The sequence below is a fragment of the Sinocyclocheilus rhinocerous genome, unplaced genomic scaffold, assembly GCF_001515625.1.
Source record: "Sinocyclocheilus rhinocerous isolate Xijiao unplaced genomic scaffold, SAMN03320098_v1.1 scaffold1841, whole genome shotgun sequence".
In the NCBI taxonomy this organism is placed as follows: domain Eukaryota; kingdom Metazoa; phylum Chordata; class Actinopteri; order Cypriniformes; family Cyprinidae; genus Sinocyclocheilus; species Sinocyclocheilus rhinocerous.
The window spans coordinates 1,295,133-1,316,272 of record NW_015666172.1 but is presented as its reverse complement, the minus strand read 5'-3'; the positions used below and the strand labels follow the sequence as shown (position 1 = coordinate 1,316,272).

The following is a 21,140-nucleotide window of genomic DNA, read 5'->3' as shown; positions in this document are numbered from 1 at the left end:
ACATACAGAGAGAGAGACAGACAGACAGAGAGACATACAGATAGACAGAGAAACAGACAGACATACAGATAGACAAACAAATAGACATACAGACAGACAGAGAGACAGACAGACATACAGATAGACAGACAGACAAATAGACATACAGATAGACAGACAAACAAATAGACATACAGACAGACAGACAGATAGATAGACAGACAGATAGACAAAATCTGTGACAATTCAGGGTAATATTACGTTAAGATTATTTTAATGACTGAAAATGTGTAACAAACACTCACAGCTGTATTTGTTTACAACACGTGATACGGTCTGTATGGGAAAAGTCAGAGGTCTGTCTCTAATATTTATGGGACAGGTGAAGGAAAAGCAGGTGGTCGGGTTGGTTATGTTGATGGAAGTTAGCCTATTTTCAGGTGCTGCGTAATATCATTGCGCCTGCTGCACCCATGGTACGGCAGCAAAGGTCCTTGATTATTACGCCGGAATGAGAGTATAGTTCCTAGCCATATCGGCCTAGAAAATCGCAACTTTTCATTTTCCGTCGGTCTTAGTACACGATGTAACTACAGAAGAGTCAAGTTTTAAATAGGAAAAATATAGAAACTCTTTGGTCATTTTTGAGCGAGATGCTAACGGTCCAATCAGATTCAATGATCTATGCTAGAGTGAGTAAATAATGACAGAATTAAAATTTTTGGGTGAACTATCCCTTTAATGACAAGCGGCAGCATGTTTACTACAATCAGTCTGCTGTTGCTTTAAGAGCGGCATGTATCTAAAATACAGGCAGGCATCCGTTTTTCTCTCAACTGTTAACTTTCACTTTAACATAACCAACTGTGTTTATATGTAAACCTTGTGTGTTTCTGACAGTATTAGCGCAATCAGACGCGAAAGATAACTTAGTCCAGTAATCAGGCGCTGTTTGACAGGCTTTTCAGCGTGCACACGCTTCGGGTGTACGCGCTCAGAAAAAAAGGCATGTCAGAACAGCACGCGAATGAAATGTTTAACCGGCAAGGCATGCAAATAATGCTGTCAATTATTTTGTCGGTGAAATGTAGGCCCCGTCCACACGGAGACGCCTTTAGCTGTATACGCATAAATGTTGTATCGTATAGGCGTTTCGTCCACACGCATCCGGCGTTTTGGGAGAGTGAAGCCGATATTTTATATAAATCTGAAAACGCCGCCCTTGTGTTTTCGTGTGGACAGCGAATCCGTATATGACACACACATTCTTAAATTCTCCTGATTAATCCTATTTCTTTAATGTATTTAACAATAGCTATGCGCATAGTCCAAGTCTTCTTATCCGTTTTTAGTGAATCTCTGAGGCAGAATTACAGCGCCACATGCTGGTCTGGCATGTATACTACATCGTTTTGTGTCGGTTTTGTGGTTTCGTGTGGACGCAGATATTTCTTGAGACGAGGGGGAAAAAAAGATCGGATAGGGAAAGCTCTGGCTTCGTGTGGACGTAGCCGTAGTCTAATCTAGCCCTTTCTTCACCATCATAACAAGCAAAAGTCTGTTGTTAACCAAAAGAGGGCGCTGTTGCACAATAAATTAAATGCTGACCCACCATTTACTGTAATGGAAGAAAATAACTAAATAACTCCAGACAAATGCATAAAATGCGAAAGCATTTCATAATCACGTCCCATAAAGTTACACAGTGTTTAGTGTGTCTTTTCTAAGTAGGCGAGGATAGATTATATCAACTTAATCCAAACTCTCCTTTCAAGGTTAATAACAAGAGTTTGGATATTCGAGGCGACAAAATCTGTGACAATTCAGGGTGATATTACGTTAAGATTATTTTAATGACTGAAAATGTATAACAAACACTCACAGTTGTATTTGTTTACAACACGTGATGCGGTCTGTATGGGAAAAGTCAGAGGTCTCTAATATTTATGGGACAGGTGAAGGAAAAGGCAGGTTTGTGGCACAATATCGAATCAAAATAGTTATATGGCTTATCCCTTTAAGCTAAAAAATCGACTTCTAAAAAATTCTCTCTCTCTCTGTACCCGCCCTATTTGTCTTCCACCGCCCCCATCCACTGCAACATTCAGGCAGGTTCACCTAATGTTCTTGTGCCGCTGCTGTATTGGGAAATACTCGGTGAATCGGGAGCGTTCAGAGTTCTACACTTCTACACTACAGACCCTGTAGAACAACACGACAGACATGGCAGATCCCATGAACCAATCTTCTCAGATTTCGTCGTCACACGGCCTTAACGATGGACATTCTGCATCGTCCAAAGACTCGAAGTTTTCCGGTAAGAGAACGTGAAAGTCATACAACAGTTTCGTTGATTTTTTTAATGTTTGTTTTTTAAGTTTAGACGGTGTATTTACCGATATTCTAAACGGAAATGCATTTTGCGCTGAATAGCGACAGACATGGCAGATCCCATGAACCAATCTTCTCAGATTTCGTCGTCACACGGCCTTAACGATGGACATTCTGCATCGTCCAAAGACTCGAAGTTTTCCGGTAAGAGAACGTGAAAGTCATACAACAGTTTCGTTGATTTTTTTATGTTTGTTTTTTAAGTTTAGACGGTGTATTTACTGATATTCTAAACGGAAATGCATTTTGCGCTGAATAGTGCGTTTAATGACAATACCAGTTGATAATAGTGTAATTCAGATCGATTTGAATGAATGCACATGTTTAAAATGCCTTGAAGGTAATACTGTGTCTCTCTGGCGTTATGTGATAGTCTTGCACTGTTTATTTCTCACGTACACTTTCCATATCGCCTCCTTTTGGGCTTAGTAGGAAGATTTTTGGCGTTACACTTTGCAGGCATAAATGGCACGGCGGATGTGGGACTCCGAATGAATGTGTTCTCATCCACAGCTTTGACCTGACGTTTATTTTTAGGAAAAGGCCACGAAGAAATATGGGGACACATAATACCCCTTTGAACCCATGGGCACATGTTGCGGCTCAGCTGATGATCTGCACTGCAGATGCATCCGAAACTGGAAGACAGTGTAAATGAAGGAAGAACCCACATACACACCCCATCTACAGGGCCAGCGACGTGACAAGCTAGAATAATCAACCTAGCTGTCTAGAACCGATTATGGATCGTTCTTTTGAGTCGGATCTGGTCAAAGAATCAATTGAATGTTCAGAACTGAACAGATTCGAACCTAGAAACGTCACGAATAGTGTATATGTTTAAATTAGGTTTTAATTAATTTAATTATTAGTGCATAATAGTGCTCTTAAGTAGTTTGTTTTTATGAACTGAATCATGGGTGCGATATACTAAACTGGGACATATTAAATTAAAATAAACTGGTTTGTTAATAAAAAATAAAAGATTGCGTACGTCTGTATTGGGACGTTTAAATATGCCAAGTCAGGGTGACGTAATTATGTCATGGCTTAAAATAATTCTCTAGGTTCTTTAAAATGGACAGTGTGAAAGAATCTTTTCGAAAATGAGTCCGAATTACCATGTCTACTGTCCAAGTCCAAGTATGCAAAGATTGATTTGTTAATCAATTGTTCTCGCTTGTCACGTTGCTTGCAGTTTACAGTAAATACGGTATTAAAGGCTATATATACATACTTACATGTGTGTGTGTAATATATATATATATATATATATATATATATATGTATGTATGTATATGTGTGTGTGTGTGTATATATATGTGTGTGTGTGTGTATGTATGTATATACAGTATATATATACACACACACACACACATATGTACGCACACACACGTAATAAATGCAGTTAATTTTGCCCATATTTACACGTTTTCAGTCGTTCTTTAGAAATGACTCCCTGTCCTTTGTTCAGTTCCTGTATACTTTTCCATAGTGAAAACAATGCTGCATGGTTTTTGTTGACGGGATGTTGGTTCAGTGCTTTTCAGGTCGTCAGCATATGTGAAGCGCTTCTGGTCTCTTCAGTTTAGCTTCATTAAGGCGTCTGGGAATCTAATAGAATTAGAGCGTGTAGTTAAGACTCATGACTTCACCCTGCTCTGAATTTTCAGCACTCTTTTAAATCGTTTGATGCCTTCAAATGTTTTTTTTTTTTTTTTTTTTTGAGCACATTGACTTCAGTTAGTTATCAGAATCTGAATATTGCTAGAGGGATGTAGACATGATGACTGGCTTACAGGCTTACTATCACAGACACCATATGTGAAGGTGACATATTGGACCAGATGGTTAAATTTAGCTGCAATGGCCCTCCAAGGCACAATCTGAGATGCCTGTGTGTGTGCCATTGTCACTGGACAGATCATAACGTTACACATTAAAAGCCTATATGTAAATATAAGGTATTAAATGATGCCATACCTAGCCAAATGTTGTTTTAATCCAAAATTCTAGAATATATTCAGGTTAAGCTCAATCAATAGAATTTGTAGTTGTGAATTGACAGTTATGTTCTTTAATTTGGAAATCTATGAAGCAAGCATGCAATTTTTGCTCCATAGGCTTCTTTTGCAAGTGCATTTGTTTACAAGTCAATGATTTTTTTTTAAATTATGACTATGGGAAGTTGATTCACAAATTACCTATTATTTTTATTGTTTAAAATAGATTTTAGGTAAAAATGTAAATACATAAGTGAAATTGTATATTTCATGTGTTATTGTTAGTCACTTTATTTTCTTGTTCCCTTTTTTGTTGGTTCATTTTGATTGATATTTCAAGTAGTCTTTTAGATTTATTTAAATTAATGTAACTTAAATTATTATAACTAAAGCTACATGCATATCAATGAGAGAGAGAGAGAGAGTTATGCATGCAGCTTTAAAATGTATACATGCAATTAACATTTGCATTTTGCAAACTACCATAGTTCGTGTCAACATTCCAAAAGTATTTTGTCAGCCACCCCTAGATGTTTTTGGTAGACCTTAACTTGTATTCAACCCAGAAAAATCTGTTAAAAATATGTCATGCTATATGAGAACAAGAGATCATATTTAAATCAAATTCATCTAGTGAAAACAATGCTGCATGGTTTTTGTTGACGGGATGTTGGTTCAGTGCTTTTCAGGTCGTCAGCATATGTGAAGCGCTTCTGGTCTCTTCAGTTTAGCTTCATTAAGGCGTCTGGGAATCTAATAGAATTAGAGCGTGTAGTTAAGACTCATGACTTCACCCTGCTCTGAATTTTCAGCACTCTTTTAAATCGTTTGATGCCTTCAAATGTTGTTTTTTTTTTTTTTTTTTGAGCACATTGACTTCAGTTAGTTATCAGAATCTGAATATTGCTAGAGGGATGTAGACATGATGACTGGCTTACAGGCTTACTATCACAGACACCATATGTGAAGGTGACATATTGGACCAGATGGTTAAATTTAGCTGCAATGGCCCTCCAAGGCACAATCTGAGATGCCTGTGTGTGTGCCATTGTCACTGGACAGATCATAACGTTACACATTAAAAGCCTATATGTAAATATAAGGTATTAAATGATGCCATACCTAGCCAAATGTTGTTTTAATCCAAAATTCTAGAATATATTCAGGTTAAGCTCAATCAATAGAATTTGTAGTTGTGAATTGACAGTTATGTTCTTTAATTTGGAAATCTATGAAGCAAGCATGCAATTTTTGCTCCATAGGCTTCTTTTGCAAGTGCATTTGTTTACAAGTCAATGATTTTTTTTTTTATTATGACTATGGGAAGTTGATTCACAAATTACCTATTATTTTTATTGTTTAAAATAGATTTTAGGTAAAAATGTAAATACATAAGTGAAATTGTATATTTCATGTGTTATTGTTAGTCACTTTATTTTCTTGTTCCCTTTTTTGTTGGTTCATTTTGATTGATATTTCAAGTAGTCTTTTAGATTTATTTAAATTAATGTAACTTAAATTATTATAACTAAAGCTACATGCATATCAATGAGAGAGAGAGAGAGAGTTATGCATGCAGCTTTAAAATGTATACATGCAATTAACATTTGCATTTTGCAAACTACCATAGTTCGTGTCAACATTCCAAAAGTATTTTGTCAGCCACCCCTAGATGTTTTTGGTAGACCTTAACTTGTATTCAACCCAGAAAAATCTGTTAAAAATATGTCATGCTATATGAGAACAAGAGATCATATTTAAATCAAATTCATCTTCACAGTATATCAATACTGTATTTTGCTTTGTCAGAAAACTGTCTCTCTCGCCCTCTCTCTTCTGTCTGGGCATGATCCCTAAGGTCAATACAGCTGGCTGAGGCAGCACTCTTAAAGATTTAGGTATCATGATTCAGTCCCCTCAGGAATAGAGCTGATATTGCTGGCATGACAGAAATGCCACACAGGCTCTTCCAGAGTCAGAGGCCAATCCAGTTCCACTTTAAGCATTGCCCTGTAACACAAGCCATCTTGGTGCATTTAACCTCTGCCCTTGCAGTAGATGGTATCTAGCTATCAGATCCTTGAATGTTGGATTACTACACCTTATTTCCTTATTAAATGTTTGTCGGCTAAACATGACCAACCAACCGTCATAGGATATCAGAATGTGATGCCATAATTGCACCACTTGGTTACTGCTGTCACAAAAAAATGAAGCAGATTCTATATGGCTGACTCATAAGTGGGGGGAAAAAACTTCAATCAAGATGACAGAGGGTGTGTGGATTTGTCAGAGTTTTGGTGTCCACATCAATGGTGCAAGGTGTGTCGCTTATTAAAAAGCATTTGGGTGTGGTTTGGGCAAGGAATGCCGTGAAGCAGGGGTACACTCCTTATTTGTGACCAGTAGAGCTTGCCCTGTGTAAGACTGTTGTGCTACTCGATCAACCTGTTCTCTTTAACTTTCTCACCACTCTCGCTGTTGACACTCCATGTTCGTGTTGAGATTCCAGAGTAGATTCATCCAATTTGGTTGACCTAGTGTTGCCTCTACAGCTTGATGATTGACCAAACTGTTGAAAGTGGCTTCTGGATGAATTCAGATATTGTTTGCTTCCAAATCACATGAATTTTTGAAGTGTGGCTGGCTGAAAATGGCTTCCCTTAACAGGTTACATAACACAGTGGTGCAACATGTGGGTGCTTTGCAGGGTTAGATGTCAGAAAGAATGGGAGGGATCATTGAAAATTCCATGAGAAAATTCCACCATTTGACTGTTGTAAGTATTGTACACCATGCAGCTGGATCATCGAAGAATGTTGGGTATATGATTAGTTCTGTTTGTACAGAAAAAAGTGCCATTATAGGTAGTTGATGCAAAATATTTTTATGATTGCTTTGTGTATAATAGACATGAAAATAACGTCATGTTAAAATTTATATTAATGTATAAGCAAAAGTGTTTATTTTAGGTACTGTGACACCATTTATTTTGTTCCACCCCCACCCCACCCCCCTTTTAAATCACTTTTATGGAAGTTTTAACAAACTTAAAATAGTAAATCAAATGTTCAAACTATCAAATATTTAATCATATTCTAAAAATGGATGCTCAAATGATAAATCAAATACAATTTAATTTCTTCATTTGTAGTAACGAACTATAGCAAAAATAATATGAAATATAATTTGATATTTGTTTTTCATTAACAATTAATTAAAGCCATATTATCATAATTAAAGCTATAATTCAGTGCTCATACTATAAAGTTGAGAACTATCGGTGACCATTTTGATCATTTAATTTATTTCTTTTTTTAAATTTATTTTAGCATTTGAACATTTTATTTATCATTTTAATTTTTTCAGGAAAAACTTCCATACACTTTTTTTTGCCTTCACCAGTGTTACAAATAGATTTTTAGAAGTACAGTATTCTATGTAGTCTTTCAAGTAATATAAGGTGCATGCATAAAAGAATGAGGATTGTTTTTTTGAAACCGCTTTAAAAAGATTAGATCATCTCACACCATCAGTAATGGTTGATTATCTCATAGATATTTATCTAACTTACTTTTTTTGTAGATTAAAGGGAAAGGTTACCAAAAAAGTACAGTTCTGTAATTATTTACTCACTCTTATGTTATTCCAAATCTGTATAACACAAAAGAAGATCTTTTGAAAAATGTCTCTCTTGTCTGTACATTGAAAGCCAATGAGGTCCAATGTTGTTTGGACATTTTTGTAGTCCGCAGAAGAAAATTGCTCAGGTTTAGAACGATATATGAGGGTGAGAAAATGATGACAGATTTAATTTTTTGGGCCAACTATTCCTTTCAGTCATGTAACTTGTTGAGGTAAGCGCTTAGTTATTTGCTGTCAGCTCTTTTTTTTTCTAGATTCTTGAGATGTAAAAGGTGCTTCGCTGGGCATTTCACTAACATGTTCCCCTTTCAAATGTAGAGTATAAGAAGGATACTGAGACTTCTCATTCTTCTGTCCTATTTTATTTTTTCAGATTCCTTTTTTTCTTCGCCTGTATCTCTCATTCAGTCTCCTCAAGGCAAGTGTATAGTTCTCTTATGATGCTCGCCTGCTTCTCTACCTTATATCTTTCTCTCCATGCTCCTCTGTCATCTCTGTTCTATTAAGTATGCTATATCCCGCTGGGCTGCTGCTATGACGCTCTCCATCCCTCTCGCCAGTGACCCTCTCCTCCTCTATACCAGACTAGATGCTCTCAGTAAGGGCTTCTTTTGGAGTTCTTCCTTTTAGGAGTAGGAAATGAAGCAGAGGACACCGAAAGAAGCTACCAATTGTTTCACGGAAACCAAAAGAATTAGATCCTTATCTCTGAAGCTAGAAGCCAACCAATTTTTGTGGAATATTATCAGAATGTCCTCTCCTTCAATCTGTATGGTCTTGATAACTCTGTTCTTACCTAAACATTAACAATCAAGCTCATAGTTAGTCTCACACCTGCACGCCACTTAACCGTGTACTGTGCAGTCCAACCACCCTCACTGACCAGTTTTGTAACAAGACCCTTGCTGTTTCTAATGGCGACCCCCTTGCAATCATGCATGTTGGAATCAATAATAACAGCCAAGTCCCTCCTGTTTTCAACAGTTTCTGAAATCCTCAAACTTGGATTCACTTCATGAATGCTCTTCAACTGAGGTCATCCAAATTTCTATGGCTGATCTTCTAATGTCTTATTTGATCCAACACGGTCTCTACTTGACTCTGTAAATGCAGACTTTTATCAACAGTACCCTGTAATATATGGTTAAAAAGGGCAAAAAAGTTGAACGTAGCCAGTCCTGGCAATAATTTGTGGCTACCACCTCACATTTAACATTAGTATCCCCTGTCATTTCGTCAGCAACCCACATCTGACAAGGTTCACAGATTAAAAATGGGAAAGCTAAGTCCCCACAGATGCTAGAAATTCAATCGGCTCCAGTCTATACCCACTGCAAACATGATTTAGGTCAGCGTTACTGTGGGTCCAGCTTAATCCCAAGATTGCCACCTTATTTTAAGATAGCAGAGAAGTTCAAGTTCACTTTGTGCAAGAGCAGAATCCTAAAAAGGGATCAGGTTGGTGTCCCTGAGGATTCTTGTCCTTGATGTCCCCCCTCCCCTACAACAAGCCGTGTTTGGAGCTACACCCCCAACACCACACTGGTCCTGAAGGTAGAACGCCACTGGGGAGGGATCTAGCAACAGGACACTGCTCGGGGTTGCATCCCCATGACTGCTGCGGCTGACTCTTCACCTGCTTTTTCCATGCATTTTGCATGTTGTCTTTTACCACAGAGTAAGAGGAAATCCAAAGGTTTCAGTCTTTTTGTTTGTGTTTGTTTGCTCTTTTGTTTTTTTGTCTATTTACTTTCAGGATTTTGATCATCGTAGAAATGATGTATAAAGCATTAGCATAAAGTAGATTTTGAGTAAATCCTTCACACTGTGTTGAAGTCTTCAGATATCATAGGTATCCCTTGAATGTTTAGAATGTCATTACCTTGAAGAAATTTATTTCAGTTGATAATGTCTGCCATTTAAAACTTTTGTTTAAATACTTTGTTGATTATGTAAAATATTTAGCTTTTTTTTTCATAAAGATTGCCAACCAAAGTGTTTTGATCTCTGCAATCTGGTCTGAATAACTTTACTTTTTAAACGACTCATCATAATAGTGTTGCTTAGTTTGCACAATGAGTACTTAACCATACCAGAATCTTTAAAATAAAAAGTGTTAAAGTTGAAACAGTGTTGAGCAATAACATGTAAACTGACATGTAACGTACAATAAATTGCATTTTGTCTATATTATATTCCTATAAATTAAATCTATTTTCAGAAGGCTTTACTCTGACTGGGTAGGCCCTATAATCACAATATGGAGAAAATACTAGTTCCTGTCAGTTGCAGTGCAACTAGCAGAAATGTAGCCTACAACATGCAAATTCAAGGATTATATCTTACAGTAAAACCAGTAAATGGCAGGTTTGGAAAGGGACAAAATGATCAGGATGTTAGAATGTGGTAGTGACGGTGTGTCATGTTACAGATGTACCTGTAGTCCCTCTAGAACCTGTTTTATCACCCTATCTGAGAGTCAGGAGAAATTATTAAACTTAAAAATATTGCTTAGCATATGTGACACAAACATTGTATTCAGATGTGCCTTGTTACCTGCCTACCTTCACATAGTCAAGTGCCTGTGAAGGCAGACTTTGTCAGCTTTCTTACACAGCCATTGTGTTGCATGGTAAAGTGGTCAGAGTTTCCTTTTTCAACATGTCCAGCATTAATTTTGCTGTATTCCTTGTGCTCTTATAATTCTGGCCTCATTGTGTCATCTACACCATAATGTGATTTCTTTATCATCTCCCTTTTTTGAGATGGTTTGATAGTTGAGGCATGGTTTAGACAGCCCTGTAGTCGAAGCCACAATAACAGTGCTTTAATCATTTAACAAATTATTATTTTTTTTTAATTTTACTGAGGGTATTCAGTACTACTTCTGTTTGTTTGTCTGTTTTAATTGTTTCTTTGTTTTGGGGGGTGTTTGATTATGGATGTCATCTGAAGTAAACAGTTCCATTCAGAGGCACTGTGTGTGTCATTGAGATTCCTCAATGGTATCAGCACATTGTCAAGCTGGCATGCAGACATCAAACTCCATCCATTAATATGTGGAACCATGCAGTTGTGTGCATGATCGCTTTAGCTTCAGTTAAATGGATGCAAGCAAATTAAGCATCTTGGGAATGCTCCATAAAGTTCCAAAGTAGCTGCTGATTGCTAAAGTTGTTGGGATCTTCGGCTTTGAAATTTTAATGATCTTAATTTGTTTAAACAAACCTATACGAACCTGAGCTTCAGCATGTTCCCCTGCTTTAGCAAATCGGAATTAAGGTAAAGTATGCCTTGATCTTTATTTCCAACCCTCCTTTTCCTCCTCTTTCCTGCTGCATGATGGATGCAGACAAAAGAGTGGTACTGGGCTCTGACAAACCTTCAGAGAATTTGGCCACATCTCTTCGCTTTTCTTCTCAGTCAAGTTCCTTTTCACCAGTTGCTTATGGAAGTGACTCTTTAGGATCACCTGGTGACAACATAGATCATACCATCAAAGAGAAATGGGAGCTTTTTGATTCATCTTTTGGCTCTCAAAAGCAGGACTCCCCTATAAAGACATCCCCAGTGTCTGAGAGAATCAAAGCACTAGAAGCTTTAGCTGCAAAGCAGAATGATTTTGAAAGAAGTGATGGGGGGGTTCCACATTTTAAAGAGCGTCACTATGAGAAGTCCCCTATTGAATCACATGGAATTTCCTCCCGCTTGTCCTTCCAGAAAAGGACATTATCAAATGAGCAGGAATCTTCAGAATTACCCTTTCAGAAAAGGAAAATGTCAAGTGAGCAGGAATCTTCAGAATCACCCTTTCAGAAAAGGACCATGGCCAATGAGCAGGAATCTCCAGAATCACCCTTTCAGAGAAGGACTGTGTCAAATGAGCAGGAATCTCCAGAATCACCCTTTGAAGTGCTTGGAGAGGAAAGGCATGGAAGTGACTTTGAGGACACCGCTGACTGGATGAGAGCTCACTTACCTCCAGCACCAGATTTCAACATTGAAGATCCTGATCTTGATGAGGGAAATGATTCTCCTGTGGTGCAAGAGAGCCCATCCAAAGTGATGACACCAAACAGTGTTGATACAGCAGAGGTTCCAGAACCTTTTGCAGGAGTTCCTGATCAGTTTATGGACAGTCCTGTCAAAGTGACAGATGACATCAATCATTCAAAGGATGATGACAACAAGCAATCAAAACAAGAGAGTGTTGAGGAAGATTCTGAATTTGACCTGAACTTTTTACCAACAGCCTATATGTGGGACAAACAAGAGAAAGCCGATATGGGCACTCAAGGCTATCAGATATTCCCTGACAATCAAGAGCTTCCTTCCTCTCCTGCTCCTCCTGCAGATTTTGAGTCTCCATCACCCCTTGTGTCCCAACAGATGGAGCCTAGTTCTGCACAACGTTCCAATATTTCGAAGGGAAACTTGGAGCCTGCTGAAATCCAAGAGATAGACAGCTCTGGGGAGTCAGATGATACAGTGATTGAGGAAACCATTAGCATCCCAACAGTGGGAAATAATGGCCTTGGCACCAAAACCCACAAGGAAGAGGAGACCGTTCCAAACAATGAAAAACAGCTAATACAAGTACCTATTATTAACGTTATTGAAACCGAGGAACAAGTTTTAAGTGATGATGAAGAACCACTTGAGGTGGAAGGAGAGGTGGAGGAGGAGGATGGAGAGTGTCAGATATTGCAAGGTGAAGGCAAAAGGTCATCCGAGCAACACGACTCAGAGGTTCCAGAAAAAGTATCTGTGGAAACTCTACATGATGAGCGTAAACCTGACCATGGCATTTCCTCTCAGACAAATCAAACCAGCTCTGATGCTGAGCACTCTCCTGAACACAAGGTGATTGAAGATGATTATGAAAGTGGCATTTTTCTCCAGTCCTCTCCAGACTCCGGATGCCTAAATTCAGAGGACTCTCAAGAGCTTATGTTTCAGAATTTAGTGTCCTTTGAACCCCTTAAAGAGTCATCCCTTGATAAAGACCTTGACAAGACCGCAGAAATACTTTCTGACCTTCCCCCTGACATCAGTTCCCCCTCAAATGAGCCCAGTGATGTAGAGACTTACCTGGATCATTATGCCAGTGAAGAGCTTGCTTTAAAAGACCAATTGAATTCGTCTTATTTTAAGGAGATTAAAGGTGAGAAAATAGAACTTTTAAAGACGAGCTGTCTTCCAGATAATCGAAATACAAATGTTCAAGAATCCTTTGAACATATTACTGATGATTTCAACGAGACACTCAACGAATGCAGGCTAGACTATGAATCTGTGCCTGAGCCTTCTCTATCTGACCTTTCATCTTATATTCCTGATGATATTGAGACTACTCTCCTTCAAAACAAAATGCCAAGTGTTGATTCAGAAGATCAAATGTCAGCAGTAGAAATCAAGGATTCAACCTTGCAGGAACAGGAGGAGTTGCCAGTCCAGTCCATTGATCAACAACCACCAGTTCAAGAGAAACCACCTGCACCATTTCCCTCTTTTCACAATGAGCAGTCTAGCAAAATCATTGACGATATTTCTGGCCCTATGGCAAATGAGGTTACTGAGGGATCAGTGATAACTAAGTCTGAACCTCGAGTTGTGACCACCAAAGATCTTTTAGATAGACCAGATTCGCCAGAGACCCTGAGTGATACAGAGACGTTTGAAGCAGAATGTTCAGTAACCGCAGCGACTGACAGCTTTGTGGAGTTCATGAGGGAGTGTCTTAAGTCACAGCAGGACGAGGAACCTGAAGTCCTCAGTCCTGGACTCAAAACTATAGACCAGAAACCCAAATCTGATGCTTCTGCTTCCACTCAGTCCTCCCCAGCAATGATTATGGACTTGGAGCAGGAGCGCCTCACAATTTCGGCTTTGAAAGAGCTCGGAAGCAGCCAAGAGGAGGAAGACATGAATATTCCCACCATGAAGACTGTCCTAAAGCCTGATAAAGCTCCACTTCCTACACCTAGTGCTGAGGCCTCAGTCACCTCATCTTCTCTCACTCCTCAAAACGAGTACCAGCCTGATGCCTTACTTCCCAAAGAGGTAGAGGCAATCGACATTTGGGTAGCAGAGGCCTACCACCTTGCAGAGCATGTCTTGACAGCAATACTAACCCACCTTACAGGTAACATGTCTTTCTTCTGGGCAAGCAGCCTGCTAACCCTGCATGCATAGTACTGTACGCCCAGACACTAGACCTTACTTACCTCTTTTACTTTATAATTCAACTTTAATTTACTCAACTCTAACCTATAAGAATGCTTCTGAAATTATGGCAATAAGTAACATTTAATAGCCTTTTGGAGATTACAAATGGCTTGTTTGTTGTGAGGCAATATTTAATTGTGATACAAAATATATATATTAGTTAAGACCAGTCATATCATTAAATGTACTGACTTGTATTTTTTTCAGACATGTATCATGACCTTAAAAACATGATGGTACAATATTAAAAGTGCTAAGTATAAACATTCCTGCAGAGTGGCTACATGCACAGCCCTTGAGGTCAGGTCACACAGTTTATATCTTGTCTCAGGTTTCATCTTTTTATGTAACCTTCAGGAAGGCCATCGGGAATGAAGTCAGGGTGAATGTGTCCTTTAACAGGAGTAGCATTTTCTTCCATTTGGCAGTTAGTAGGCTATTGTTATGTGTATACTCATCTGGTGTGACACGAGAGAAAGTGATGCAGAATAATCTGTTTTGTGCAATAATTTCCACTTAAAGGGAGAAATGCTTGGCCTTTACCATAAGGACAATGGTATTACAAAAGCAGTTTGATTAAATGAACTAAATTTAAGAAGTTTCAGTTTTACCTGAAAGATAAAGCTGTAATTAAAACTGCATTCTAATAGACTGTCAAAATATGAATTTAAGCATATATATTTCCCCCCTTTGGTTTTGCTGACATGAAATGCGAATTTATCACATATGGCCCAGTAGAACACAGTTGTTTCACAAATATGCTGAAGGAAAGGTCCAACTCCTGACTCATCTAAAGCACATACTTTTCCTGCATGCCTTCATTTACCATGAATGACTCTGTTATAGGGCTGTGCAATTAATCGCATGCGATTGTCATGCACATCTCGTCAGTAAAGCCAGTTCCGTGATTAGTAGTAAATCTCCATCACCTGCTTTCAGATGGAGCGGCATGTGTATACTCATCTGGTGTGACACGAGAGAAAGTGATGCAGAATAATCTGTTTTGTGCAATAATTTCCACTTAAAGGGAGAAATGCTTGGCCTTTACCATAAGGACAATGGTATTACAAAAGCAGTTTGATTAAATGAACTAAATTTAAGAAGTTTCAGTTTTACCTGAAAGATAAAGCTGTAATTAAAACTGCATTCTAATAGACTGTCAAAATATGAATTTAAGCATATATATTTCCCCCCTTTGGTTTTGCTGACATGAAATGCGAATTTATCACATATGGCCCAGTAGAACACAGTTGTTTCACAAATATGCTGAAGGAAAGGTCCAACTCCTGACTCATCTAAAGCACATACTTTTCCTGCATGCCTTCATTTACCATGAATGACTCTGTTATAGGGCTGTGCAATTAATCGCATGCGATTGTCATGCACATCTCGTCAGTAAAGCCAGTTCCGTGATTAGTAGTAAATCTCCATCACCTGCTTTCAGATGGAGCGGCATTTACTACACAGAGCTGTAGTTCACTGACAAGCTACACAAAATCGGGTTCATAATCGCAGGCGATTCGATCTGCGATAATGAGCTCGATATTGCCTAATTGTCAGTGAACTACGGCTCTGTGTAGTAAATGCCGCTCCATCTGAAAGCAGGTGATGGAGATTTACTACTAATCACGGAACCGGCTTTACTGATGAGATGCGCATGACAATCACATGCGATTAATTACACAGCCCTACTCTGTTATGATGTTTACATTTATGCTCTTAGCAGACACTTTCTTGATAATGTACAATCAGGTTTCTGTTAAGGCTACATGATTAACAACACAATTCATTTCTAAAATAATAAGAATATATTATATTATAATACTTTTGTTTGTAGAACCTGAATGTTTTTTTAAATTATTTTATTTATTGTAGGATACATATCCAAAACAAACTGAGAATGTTTTTCTCAATTATTTTTAATGCTGATGTTTGAGCCTACGAAGACTCCCATTGTGATCAACAAAGTTAATGGAATAAATTTGCTTTTCACAATGAGCTATTCACAGATAATTTTATAATTGTGCAGCCCCAGTTTCGCTATTAAAGAGTAATAGATACTTGGGTATTTACTAAAAAGACGATGAACACTAAAATTTTCTTAACACTTTACTATGTGTATCAATTTGTTAACATTAGTTAATGCATGAGGTATCATATACAACTGTTTTTTTACCTAATTTATTAATACAGGTTAATGGTCATTTATGAATATACTATATTGCTATAAATATATTCTTTTGTTGTTAATTCATGTGTTAGTATATATATATATATATATATATATGTGTGTGTGTGTGTGTGTGTGTGTGTGTGTGTGTAGAAATTCACATTAACAAATGCTGTAAATGTAACTGATGTTTATGAATTTAACCTTCCTGTAAAGTGTTACCAATTCATATAGACAGTAATTCATTTCTTGTGCCAGTTGCCAGATATATTTGTAATAGAGTAAGTGGGTTATTTAACCGATCTAGAGCATATTCTTTGTCTCACTTTTCTGTCTCTACTTGAGTTGTTTGGGTGAGATTTTTGCAACTTGGTATTTCAGCTGTCAATCACCTAAATACAGCTGACTGAGAGCTTTCCAGTGGTGTGAAAGTTTTTTTTAATGGGTGCGGCGGTTTCCTGATGGGTTTGTCAGAGCTGTAGATAATAGCGTGTGGTTGTGTGAACTGTAGCATAGGTTTGGCTAATCACTGTACTCAATTATGTATTTATATGTATATGAAACTACAAATAAATATTCACATTAGGCATTAGAATTTTTCCAAATTGTCTGCCCTGTAAAATGTAGCAGTTTAATTTCATTTGAGACTTTAAAAGGATGAGAAGCAAGTGCAAACATTTTAAGCACACTGAAACAGACCATAGTGTATAAATATGGCCAATAGCCTTTAAATAACTGACCTCATTAGGTTTTCATTGCATGAAAATTGGCTCACACCGTTCGTTTCTGAACAGACAAATGAGCACTCACTGTGATAAGGAAAAACTGGAATTTTTAGCTGAAATTTTTGTATTTGTGTGCGATGGGTGATTTCATGCATGACTCTTAAATGATTCATATACACGTTGACTCTTACATGGTTTCGCACAGTTGCATTAGATGGTGTATGTACCTTTAAGAGTCGAGCTGTGCAAGAACTAAAAGAGGCCACTGCGGCTCAGCAGCCACTGGGACATGCTGTTATATCTGGGTCCACTAACGCCAGCGAGGGAGGGAGGAAATGATAACGAATAACTGTTCTCAGCCGAGGCTGCCTCCCTGTGGGCACTGGCAAAGCATGCTGGGAGGGACTCAGACCCCTGCAGTGAGCAAGAAGGAAACCCCTCACATGCACTGAGCGTTTTAGCCCCCGAGCTGTGAGTGGACAAAAACAATGGTGCTCTGAATCATTTGCCACACATCATTGTGCTGTAGTTATGTCACGTTGACTGTTGAATCTTTTTTCCCTCTGGTTGCTCAAGAACAGTTATTCTTGTTTTTCACTTTTTACCCGCTTCCTCTCTCAAAACATTGCCTTCAGCTGACCTGAGCTCATTAGAGTTTTTCATTAAATAAATGCAGCCTTGGTGAGACTTCTTTCAAAAACATTATTTTTGAAAGAATTATAAAAATACTACCAAACCCAAATTTTTGAACTACCTATTATTTAACGTAATTTTAACCTAGCATGAAAAGTAGAGTTTGGTCCATGCATCTCCCTCCTACCCCTAATTTAATTTTTATTTATGTATTTATTTATTTATTTTGGCCTGTCCCACCTTGAAGGTCATCTTGACTTTGGCTGTCTTCAGTAATTAAAATCATAAAAAAAATTAATTTTATATGCCCTATTGAACAGATATGCGAGGGAGGGAGGAAATGATAACGAATAACTGTTCTCAGCCGAGGCTGCCTCCCTGTGGGCACTGGCAAAGCATGCTGGGAGGGACTCAGACCCCTGCAGTGAGCAAGAAGGAAACCCCTCACATGCACTGAGCGTTTTAGCCCCCGAGCTGTGAGTGGACAAAAACAATGGTGCTCTGAATCATTTGCCACACATCATTGTGCTGTAGTTATGTCACGTTGACTGTTGAATCTTTTTTCCCTCTGGTTGCTCAAGAACAGTTATTCTTGTTTTTCACTTTTTACCCGCTTCCTCTCTCAAAACATTGCCTTCAGCTGACCTGAGCTCATTAGAGTTTTTCATTAAATAAATGCAGCCTTGGTGAGACTTCTTTCAAAAACATTATTTTTGAAAGAATTATAAAAATACTACCAAACCCAAATTTTTGAACTACCTGTTATTTAACGTAATTTTAACCTAGCATGAAAAGTAGAGTTTGGTCCATGCATCTCCCTCCTACCCCTAATTTAATTTTTATTTATGTATTTATTTATTTATTTTGGCCTGTCCCACCTTCGTGATCTTGACTTTGGCTGTCTTCAGTAATTAAAATCATAAAAAAATTTAATTTTATATGCCCTATTGAACAGATATTTAGCAGTCAGTGCATTTCAGAATTTAAACGTTATCTGAAAACTTGAGGGGAAAAGCTGACCATGTATTGGATGAAGTGAATGCATGAATGCATTTACAGTCTCCTGGAGTGTGAAAGTCATTATCTGTGCTTGAGGTGATGTATTAAAGCTGACAGACCAAACATAGTAACAGTGGAAGACGTGGTTGTGTTTTCAACCAGCTTGCACGTGTAAGGTCTTGTGTTACAGGACCCGTCCTCACACATGCCCAAGTAGGAATTCCTCCCCTAGGAAGGCAGTGTTTTGAAAACACTGAGTCTTTGCCAGGAAAATATATATGGGTGTAATTTCCTGTTCTTTTAGGGTACAAAATTGTGCACCCTCTTTATGAAGCTTGATGTCTTTAATACCACCATCTTCCACCATAGACCGTTTATGTGTCCGTGATTTCTTGAGAAATGGAAACACACAGAGCCGAACCCCCTCAAGGCATCGCTCCATGTGGAGAATGCCTTTTATGTAAGGCTTCTTTAAAAGGTTCCTTTCACGCCGCATCACCAACCACTCGAAAACTGCATTACATAACTGCAGCTGTATGGAAAATATGAGCTCTGTATTGTTTATGACAGAACTAATGATTGTACAGTTCAGGTACAAAAAGAGAACCCATTAAGATAATGTGTTACTACCTTTTACAGCAGCACGCTTAGGATTTAAAGTGTTTTGCACCAGTTTAACAATCGATATCATTCATTTTGTCACTATATCCTGTAATGTTCATCAAAACACACCACACACATGGTTTTCACATACTCTCTCTGTCATGCAGTGATTGACCTGGTGCACTGGCGGGACCCTAAGAAGTCAGGCGTGGTGTTTGGCGTGTCGCTGCTGCTGCTGCTTTCTCTGGCAGCGTTTAGCGTGATCAGCGTGGTCTCCTACCTGCTGCTGGCCCTGCTCTGTGTTACTATCTCTTTCCGCATCTACAAGTCTGTCATCCAGGCTGTGCAGAAGTCCAACGAAGGACACCCCTTCAAGTAAGAGTAATGTTTTGGCCTGCTATGTGTCATATCAATAGATATATACTAAAATTTCGGCAATCGAAAATATTCAGCATCAAATGAATTTTCAGTTGTGGACGGAATTGTGATGTTTACTTAATTTTTAATTTCTCAGATTGGCACGTTTTTATTTTTATTTTTATTTTTTTACTGTTTTTACATGTTCTCTTCATGTTTGAATAAATCTGCCATGAAAATAATATTTTGTTACAGTCACTGTTTACATGTTTATATTTCAACAATGAATTGGAGTATATACATAATTATATACTGTAATTAAAGTTGCTAAAAAAAACTGCCTTGTGTGCAATTTAAATGTTTATATGCAGCTCAGTTTTTATTTGAGTGTTGATTTATTAAATGTGATTTAATTAATTGACTGTTAAACTTTTTCTTTTGAGTTTTTAATTGAATTAACTAAACTTTAATTTCAGTTTCAGTTCAAAAATGTGGTGCTTCACTCTATATATGTAACTTAATATTATCTTATTATTAATATAATGTTTATTTATTGTAATGAAAGTATAATTCATATATTTAATAATTAATTGTTATTATAATTTGCTGTCTGTGCATATTAAGCTGGGTTAGGAGAAAGTATTTTAACCAAAAACTTCACCTTTACACTTCACCTTTAACATTATAGGTCCATTTGGCACTTTAATGTTAGTCTCTGTGTTAGTAAGTGCTGTTTTGAGTGCAGTGGTGGTCAGAGGTGTGTGGGTATGTGGTGGAGCAGGGCTAATTGGGTTGACCCATGTGCCTGTGGCAGGGCTCTGATGGAGAAAGATGTCACTGTGCCCCCCGAGACCTTCCGCAAGCACGTGGACCTCTGTCTCACCCACGTCAACCGTGTACTCAAGCAGATGAGCCGCCTCTTTCTGGTCGAGGATCTGGTGGATTCCCTCAAGGTCAGGACCAGCAATTATAAATGCTGTGATTTAAAGTGATAGTTCACCCAAACATTCTTTCAGAATGTATTCACCTATATGTTGTTCAAAACATTTATGACTTTCTTCTGTGTACAAAAACTGGATATTTTAAAGTACACTTAGGTCCTTTGCATACAACAGGTTTATATTGACTTTTAAGCTCCAAAAATGACAAAAGGCAACAAGGAGCATTTATTTCTTCCTGTATTAGCTGTAGGATTTTTATTTAAACATTGCAGTCACTTCAAAATTTATTAAAATAATTGTGTTCTTAGGCGTTCTGTTCTTTTGTCCCACATTACCTTCTGATTTCAGCTGGCAGTGGTTATGTGGCTGCTGACATATGTTGGAGCGGTCTTCAATGGCATCACTATCCTCATCCTCGGTAGGCCGAATGTTCCACTTTTAGCATCGCACTTAAATTTGAGGTGTA

The 21,140-nt window shown here is 38.0% G+C and overlaps 1 protein-coding gene across 5 annotated transcripts in view; it reads left to right on the top strand.

The window, feature by feature from the left end:
* The first annotated feature begins 2,065 nt into the window (after positions 1 to 2,065).
* LOC107731898 (reticulon-3-B-like) overlaps positions 2,066 to 21,140 on the top strand; it is a 25,571-nt gene continuing 6,496 nt past the window's right edge. The window contains exons 1-7 of one of the 5 annotated variants that reach the window (XM_016543090.1): positions 2,066 to 2,202; positions 2,421 to 2,514; positions 8,392 to 8,436; positions 11,371 to 14,163; positions 19,544 to 19,751; positions 20,548 to 20,686; positions 21,023 to 21,092. In XM_016543090.1, the coding sequence (XP_016398576.1) occupies positions 2,421 to 2,514; positions 8,392 to 8,436; positions 11,371 to 14,163; positions 19,544 to 19,751; positions 20,548 to 20,686; positions 21,023 to 21,092 (3,349 nt within the window). In that variant the 5' untranslated portion in view covers positions 2,066 to 2,202. Of the gene's footprint in view, positions 2,297 to 2,420; positions 2,515 to 8,391; positions 8,437 to 11,370; positions 14,164 to 19,543; positions 19,752 to 20,547; positions 20,687 to 21,022; positions 21,093 to 21,140 lie in introns of all 5 variants that reach the window. The other 4 variants (XM_016543091.1, XM_016543092.1, XM_016543093.1 and 1 more) reach the window with 4 other exon arrangements.